General features: G+C 44.7%; 1 protein-coding gene across 3 annotated transcripts; it reads right to left on the reverse strand.

Moving 5' to 3' along the window:
- Window positions 1-2,599: 2,599 nt before the first annotated feature.
- LOC133386672 (uncharacterized) lies at window positions 2,600-8,342 on the reverse strand. 3 transcript variants are annotated; one of them, XM_061630382.1, is made up of 3 exons: window positions 7,331-8,342; window positions 7,045-7,097; window positions 2,600-3,582 (listed from the first exon to the last, which is right to left on the reverse strand). In XM_061630382.1, the coding sequence occupies exons 1-3, from the start codon at window positions 7,533-7,535 to the stop codon at window positions 3,577-3,579; spliced, it is 264 nt and encodes an 87-aa protein (XP_061486366.1). In that variant the 5' UTR covers window positions 7,536-8,342; the 3' UTR covers window positions 2,600-3,576. The 3 variants fall into 3 exon arrangements, with proteins under 3 accessions (XP_061486366.1, XP_061486364.1, XP_061486363.1); XM_061630380.1 differs by lacking the exon at window positions 7,045-7,097; XM_061630379.1 differs by having other exon boundaries at window positions 2,600-7,097.
- Window positions 8,343-8,762: the final 420 nt, after the last annotated feature.

The following is an 8,762-nucleotide window of genomic DNA, read 5'->3' on the forward strand; positions in this document are numbered from 1 at the left end:
AATTCACCACCTCACATCAGATCTCCAGAGAGTAGCAGAACCCAAAGAAAAGGCACTTTCCAAAGCTTGCAAACCCCAAAGCTCAGCTCAGCTCAGCCTTGTCTCTGCATTTCTCCAAGTCTGTCTGCCCAACTCAAGCTGCAGTTTTCTGCTGTTTCTTTTAACATGCAGAACTCTACATCATCCTTAGCTTTGGGTGGGGGGGGGAGAGAAAGGTACACACTTTTCAGGATTATCCAGGTATTTCCTAATCATTCAGAAAGTATCCTCTGGCCATTAACTCTCTCTTGTCTATACCCCTAGACTTGCAATAAATGTCCTTTCTGGAATTAGGTCCCAGTCCTTAAGATTACTGTTTTTGTCTTAATGTATTTTAAGATTTGTTTTTATGATGTTTTAAAGTGTTTTTAGTGCATTGTTTGCCACCCTGGGCTCCTGCTGGGAGGAAGGGCGGGATACAAATTAAATAAATAATAATAATAATAAATAATTATTGTTCCAACTTCACTGGCAGCTGGCAATCCATAGCTCAGGTTGATGGGCACCTCAGGCCACAAAGTCTGTGGAATGTCCTGTTGTCCCTCAAAGCCAAATAGCTTTTCCAGTTTCCACTACTTTGGAATGAATTTAGTTGGCAGTCTTGAGGAAAAAAACAGTACAGAACATCAACTGGCCAGAATTTGGCTCCTAAGTGGGTCAGAAGGAGGGTAGACGTCTCTCCTCTCAAATGCGTCTGAGATGTGACATAAACTCCAGATCTCTGGGAAAGCTATTATCCATTGTGCCTGGCCAACACCTGTTTAATAGTTAAAACAAACAAAACATCCAAATAAAATGTCTTTGAAGAGTCTTCTGGACCTGGCGTCAATCACCTAATTTCTCCTCCTGCTTCACTTGAGTTCAGTGAACAGCCAGGATGCACCATGAACCTATCAGTAAGGCCACTTCCCTCTCCTCTTTCAGAGCCCAGCTCAACTGTTCATTTACACACTCCACACACTAAGAGGCACCACATCAGTTTCACTAAAGAAGAAACTGAGCTAAAGGATACGCAGGGAGGAGTAAATACAACTTGAAAGCTGCTTGATCTGCTCTTCAGAAACTCACCCTATTTTAAGGAATTCCACCACAGGATTTCTTGCATTCATTTATTATGTGTTTGGGCTCTCTTGACTTTTAATTAATATGAATAGGTCCATCACTATAGTTTTATCACCTGATAAGGGTCAGGGATTTGACCAAAAAACACTTAATGTTCCTAGATGGCCCTGGCTTTTGAAACATGACACACATCGGAGGTAATGAACAGTTCGTAGTAGTGCTGTGCTGAAATCTGTCCTCCAATTTCTCAAATTTTTTCTTCCCTGCAAAAGAAGCTTCTATTTTCCTGCCTCATTCTCAGGGCACTTTAGAATGTTGGTGTGTGTGGGATTTCAATCTTACATTATTGTTGTGAGGTGGCCAAGGATGATTTGTGTGTTTCTCCAGCCTCCCTGGCTGCCCATGCTTCCTGCTCTGAGAAAGCCCAAGGAAGGAGCGACCTTGTAATGTCTTCCCCTAGATTTTACATGAAACACAGGAAGCTGGGAAGGGTGCACAGTGCAGACCCCTGGAGAGATGACTGTACAATAGAGGATATTCGAAAAATTGGATTTGATACCAAATTCTGCATTCCCGATTTTCTTTCGGATAGGTTCTGTGTTTTTGCTGCTGTCAGCAACACCAACTTAAAAAAAAAGCCTGCCCCGAAATTTCCATAATCATCTTTGTAATCAGCTTTCCTCTGAACTGTTATCTGTATGAGGTGTTAACGATCGCTAACATCCATTAATCACCCTCTATCTTTTTCTTTGTTAATTGTCACTGTAATGGCCTTTGAAACTAGTGTTTATTTTTTAACTTGTCTGTTTCTTTTCTGCCAGGTCTCATAAACCCTAGAAATGTTGCCCCAAAAGCCTTTTATTAGGTATATATTGAAAATGTGATTATACCACTCTTTTTTTTTTTGTGGTGATGCAAAAATCTTTTCATTTGAACTGATGAGCTGGTTTTTTTATGTATCATTTGTGCTGATGAGATGTTAATGTTTTGTATTAATATTTAAATAAATTGTTTATTTCATTTCCATCATATATATGTGCATGCATTATTACATTAGCTCTCAATCAATTTACAGTCATTGAAAAATATAATTTTTTATTTATTTTTTCCAAAAGCAATGCATTTCATTGCAGTATGTGGGAGGCTTAACTTTATTCCTCTTGAACATAGCAGCTTGACTTTGGTCTCCTCCTTCACCTCCCTCCTCCCATTTCCCGCCAATGTCCTGGTTAATTATATAACTAACCCCCTGACTGCTGCTGTCAAAGTTTGACAGTTTATAGAATTGTGAACATGAAAGATCCAGGAGGATCAGCGGCAGCTGTGGTTTACGTGCATCTTCATAGCCCCCAGAGTAGCCAAATATGCTTTGAATTTTGCAAACATGCAGGACAAAACCTTACTGAAAATGATCCTTCCTTTTATTGCCCCCACACAAAGAAGACTCGTGACACCAAACTGGAATAATGTTATATTTATTAAAATATAACATCCTAAATCCAATGCAATACAGCCAATTATTCAAATCTATATCTTTTCGGGCAGGTGAGGCTAAACCTAACTATGAGGGATTACACCCTCACCTTCTAAAGGCATCACTTCTCATCATCACGTAACTCCATAGTCAAGGATGTGGGTGAATTCCTCCCTCCTTGCTCTTGGAGCCAGCTGTGTGGTTCCAACCTCCACACCATGGCCCCGCTGTACAGGCGTTCACCATGATGTGCAAGCAGGTCCCTCAAGGACACAACCCAGATCCCCACCGGACACAAAGCCCTGATGGTTCCCTAGGGAGTGCCCCTTTTTCATGATGCCTTAACTACGTAATTTTTAACCCCCATATACCTCACCTGCCCGAATGATATGCCACAAGAGGGGATCAGCTTAAGCTTGGTCCCCTCCACCCAATGAGAATAACAATCCCCTTAATCCCCCCATAAGATCCTCCAAAAACAGGTCACACCCTTGTTCAGAAAGATGAACACCGTCATCCCGAAATAGATGCGGGGCATGGAATCTAATCCTATCGTGAGGAATAATTGCCCCGCCAAGGGACAAAACTAAATCCCTAACCTTCCTATTAACCCATTTCCTAGCTCTATCTATCTTGTTGGGGTGAACAGCACCCCTCCAAACCCTTCTAACAAGCATTTCAGACCATACAAGTATAAGATTGGGATATGATCTGATAAGCCACGTGAGATCACGGGTAACTTTTAGCAGCAAATCCAACCCTGGACGCTGCACCAAATCATTTTCCCCCAAATGAATTAATAATATGTGCGGCTTGTCAGTCAATGACATGATCCGGCACACAGCAGGCAACAACGCATCCCATAACATGCCCCTCCGGGGTTCCCACTGAACCGTAGCTGTGGCAGAAAGCTGCAACTGTGTTCCATGAACAGACGAGGTGAGCCCAAAACACAACTGAGTGGCCACACAAGACGATCCTGACGGGAATTGAGATGTTTTTCAAACCTACAGGAAACAGAAACAAAGTCATCTGTTAAAACCTGACATAAGACTTAAATGCATTGGAACGCCACCTGCCAATCGCCTGTATCTCACTGATACTCATGCCCGCAAGGGCCGCGGCAGTAGCCGCACCAATCCGGAAAGAATGCAGCCCATAGACTCCAGCATTGCGACCACTGGCCAACAAGGCCCGCTGAACAACGGCCCAAAATTGAAATTGAGTCAGGGCAGAACCATCCGCATGTATGAACAAATAACGCTGGCCCGCTGGCCGAATGGATAAGAATTGTCGCATTGCAGACACAGGGCACAATACCTGGACCTGGCTACTTCGTAAAAGCACGATACTGCCATGGCCCTTTTGATCGGTCTTAGAGACCCTCAGTGAAAACCTCACTATATCTGCACCTAATGTGCAATCGCCAAAGCATAAGGCTCGATGAGTCACATCACGCTTAGAAGGGGCCAATACTTCGCTAGGGCGAAAAGCACCATAAAACATCGTCAGAGTTACTGCAGCGAACAGGTGCGACTCATACTGAGATGAGCATAAAGAATTAAATAGTGCCAGGATCTGGAGGAGTACATCGGGCGTGATTGGCCTCCTCCGGTCAGCGGCCCTGGGAGCAGAACGCGACCAACCCTCAAGGACCTTTCTGACCCTAAAATCTACAGAATGTTCCGGCAGCCCCCTTGCCTTGGAAATAAAGGCTAGCGCCGAGAGGTGACCAGCAATAGTAGAAACAGAATTATTGTGCCCTTTTAAATGTATCATAAATTGCAATAGATGCTCCACAGGAATAGGCCACTCCAACGGCAGCTCTGTGCCCATGCGAAAAGCCTGGAACTTAGCAAATGAATGCTCATACTCATTTTGAGTACTGGGAGCAAGAGCCGCAGCAATCGCAACCCCAACTTCTAGTTGCCAAGGTTCCACAGGAAAGGTGGGATTGGTACTGGATCCAGAGCCGCTCCAGGTGCAAGCTCCTGAAAGCGCGCCATCCGTAAGCAGGAAAGTGCATCAGCAACGGTATTCATCAAACCTGGAACATGTCTGACCATGAATAAAATATTAAAGCGCAAGCATTGTAATACAAATGCACGCACCAAGCGCATAACACGAGGAGACTCAGAAGTTTGGGCATTAATAACGCTAACTGCGGAAATATTATCGCACCAGAAGCGCACTGTGCGATTTTGAAATGCCTTTGGCCAGATATGAACAGCTACCACTATTGGAAAAAATTCCAAAAATGTCAAATCAGAAGTAATTCCAGTAGCCTGCCAACTGTCAGGCCGTCGCTCAGCGCACCACTGGGATCTAAAGATTACTCCAAAGCCAATGCCACCGGCAGCACTGGAATGGACCTGTAATTCTGCTTCTAATAGCAATTCCTCCCTCCAAAAGGAAAGGCCATTGAAATCCGTCATGAATTCAAGCCACATGTGCAAATCCTCCCTCATCCCTAACGTAATCCTTATGAAATGGAAGCGGGATTGAACTCCCCGCATGGCGTCGCATAGACGCCTGAGGAATGCACGACCGGGTGAAATAACTTTAGAAGCAAAAACTAAATGGCCCACAATTTCCTGTAACTGGGCCAAGGTGATCTTCTTCCGCTCTAGGGCTGAATGAAGCAGTTGACGCAGTGCAACCAACTTCTCAAGCGGCAAACGTGAAGTCTGAGCCACAGTATCTAACTGGATCCCTAAGAAAATAAGGGAAGTAGTAGGGCCCTCAGACTTTTCAGGAGCTAAAGGGACTCCCAATTCGTCAGTTAAAGTGGCAAAGGAATGCATCAGATGGGAGCAGTGAGAAGACCCAGCAGGCCCCACAAATAAAAATTATCAAGATAATGAGCAGAGAAGGAGGACGATGCTTTCATCCTCAATGCCCATTCAAGAAATGTGCTAAATGCTTCAAAAGCAGCACAAGACACAGAACAACCCATTGGCATAGCTCTGTCTACGTAAAACTGACCTTGAAATTTAAAACCAAGCAAATCCACATCAGCAGGGTGTACAGGCAAAAGGCAAAAAGCGGATTTTATATCACACTTTGCCAGCAAAGCCCCCTTTCCAGCTTTCCTAACTACTCTCACTGCCTCATCAAAAGAAGTATATCTGCCTGAGGCATATAATGGGGAAATGCCATCACTGACAGAGGCTCCTTTCGGGAAAAACAAATTATGAATGGCGATATTCCCCAGGCTGCTTCTTAGGGATAATACCTAAAGGGGAAATCCTCAAATTTTCAAACGGAGGACAACTGAAGGGGCCCAAGATACGATCAGCAAGTATCTCTTTATTAAGCTTGGCCAGAACCACGGGCGCTAACGTACTGAGAGAGGGCTGATTGACAAACGATGTAGCAATCCTAGGACCCTCAAAAGGGATACGAAATCCATCCTTAAAACCCTGAAGTATAAAACTAGCAGCCTGCTTATTGGGATAAAGCTCTAACAGCTTTGCTAATGAAGCCAGCTTGATCGGGCTACTGGCCTTGCGACGTACCGCCGCTATTGCCAGACCCGCGTTTTTGCTGTTGATGCTCCCCTGTACCCTGTCGAGTAGTACGTGCCCTCTGGCAAGAGGAACTGGAGTGGTTGCCTCCACACAGTGCACAGACGTGTCTAAATTTACAGGGACGTCTAGAACATCGGCCACTGCTATTGAATAACCAGCAGACTTGCTGGGATTGAACCCAATGCCCGCCTTGGCTGTAGCCCGAGGCGGAAGTCTGCGCGCATGCCAATAAATGCCCACTATCGGCTCTATCTCCTGTAGTGGGCCTGGCGGAAGTCATAGATCGCAACCACAGTCCTGCATGTTCAATATCCCAACGAAGGGTGGGATCCAATGCTGCTCTTTGCCTGAAATTCTGATCATACCACAACCAAGCGGTTCCAGAGAATTCACGGAAGGCACGATGCACAATATCCTGATATTTTATCATGGACAAAGCCCTAGACGGATAAGCCTGTGTCATAACACCCATATAAATCGTATAGGCGTTCAACCAATTAGGCCATACCCGATCCACTTTTCTTGTTATCGCCGCCTCACGCTCTTTAACTTCTTGACCATCTTTAAGCTTAACCTCAGTTTCACAAAACAGGAGAGTAAAGAGATCGATATACTCTCCCCTCCAAATTTTTTCTTTCGTTCCTAACAATAAATGATCACCTAACAGAAGGGAGGTATCGCCTTGAGGATAAACCCCATGTGGCAGGGGTAAATAAGCAGGTGATGAAGAAGAGGAAGTCAAAGGCGGCTGCCAAGGACTCACAGCAGCCGCCGGCCAAGGAAGCTGTGGGTGCTGGGGTACCAACACACCTCCCATAAACACTACTGGGTGCGTAGCATCTCCCAACAAAGGAGAACCAGCCGTTGGTGTATCCCTGTTAAGGGCACTGGAATCCTGTGCTTGTGTATTGTAAGCTTGTGAGTGCATAATTGGCTCACCTGTATACGCAGCAGGAGAGGCAACCACAGGCTGTGCTGCAAACCCAGACGCCCTATGAGTAAACGTGGCAGCATCATGTGAGACTGGAAGCTGAACTTGCATAGGCCCAGCAACCCAGCAACTGAAGGCGTGACCGAAGAACTGGAGGCAGCAAACAAGCTGGAGGCGTAGGAATTGCTGGCTCCTCGCTAGGTGCTGCAGCTTCCAGAACCCCGATCCTAGAAACTAAATCGGCAAGAAGACGATTTTTAGGCATTCTGGAAGCCAACCGCACAGATTTCTTACCTGCAGGAGCGGAACTCGTGCCAGCATCAGCATCCAGTGGCCGCATGTGTTCCTTTTCCAGCGCCTCCACCCTAGCCACCAAGGCACGGATGGTCCCCAAATCCTCCTCTTCATCAGAAGACAGGTTCTGCTGGGGTGGAGGGTGCTTTGTAGTTTGTTTCACAACTCGCACTCCTTTTTTCTGTTGAGCCTTCCTGGGTGGCATGGTTGTAAAAAACCAATCAACAACAATTATGCAACGTACCAAATTGCAATCACAACCAGATTATAAATTTGACAATTTTTAATAAGAAGTAGCACACCTAAAGTGCTAATTACACTAACCAATAAATTGAACTTATTATTATTATTATTATTATTATTATTAACCTATTAACTAAATATGTATTTATATATATTTATCTATATGAATGGGGTGAGGGGGGATGTAAACTAAAGGGAATTGGGGGATTGGGGGGGTTATATATTTAAATGTAATAAACTGAACAAATAACAACTATAAATCGAATATTAAAACTAATGCAATACCTAAATAATTAAATTAACATACGCAATAATAATAAATTTATTTAAAATTTTTGGTCAAATTGAGGTGAGATAACTGCCGGACCAACACCCAGTATCAACAAACAAACTGAAATTACGCCACAGGAAATCAATGGGGGTGGGAGGGAACGTATTATAACGTTAACGAAAGCAAGGCACAATCAAATAATACACGCAAACTATAGCAGGAACATTGAATCAACCAACTTAAACCCCCTTTTTACTAAAACTTAAAAGGCAATAAACCATAAAGGGAACACAACCAGGAAGTAAATCAGCCGGCGTGCTGGCCGCCGCCAGGGCGCGTGGGCGGACGCCCGCCGCCCAGCTGATTCGTCGGAGATCAGATAAGGACAACCAAGGGGCTTAAGGAGTAAAACAATTGACAAACGAATCACTATCAAGTAAAATACTCAGAACGAACGTCCAAACCGCAAACGGAGCAATGTGGAATGAGGACAAACGCAGCTGCCGCAAGGCAAAAAAGGCAAGAGCGGGAAGGACGGAGCAGCCTTATATCTGCTGCTCTGCGCCTTCCTTGATTGGATGATTGATCCCACGTGGCTCCTAGCATATGATTCAAGAATGTTCCTGAGTCTTCCCTGTAATTATGGTGGAGGCAAATACACCCCTAATTAGAAATGACATTAGAAAGCTGCTCCTGAGTCCGAATAAAGAAAAATGTTCCTTTCTTTATCCCAGCACTGCAGGCAGCATTTGTAAAGCAAACACATTTCAGAAATTTCAAGAGAGGGGGAGGTCAGTGCTGTTGACTGATTGATTGCACTGCATGGTGTGTGCACCTTCGCTATACAGCATTGGCAAGCAGCACACCTTGTCAACAAAGGGAATTCTCCAGACTCCGGACCCAGTTCCAGTTTCCTAG

The sequence above is a fragment of the Rhineura floridana genome, chromosome 6, assembly GCF_030035675.1.
Source record: "Rhineura floridana isolate rRhiFlo1 chromosome 6, rRhiFlo1.hap2, whole genome shotgun sequence".
NCBI classification, from domain to species: domain Eukaryota; kingdom Metazoa; phylum Chordata; class Lepidosauria; order Squamata; family Rhineuridae; genus Rhineura; species Rhineura floridana.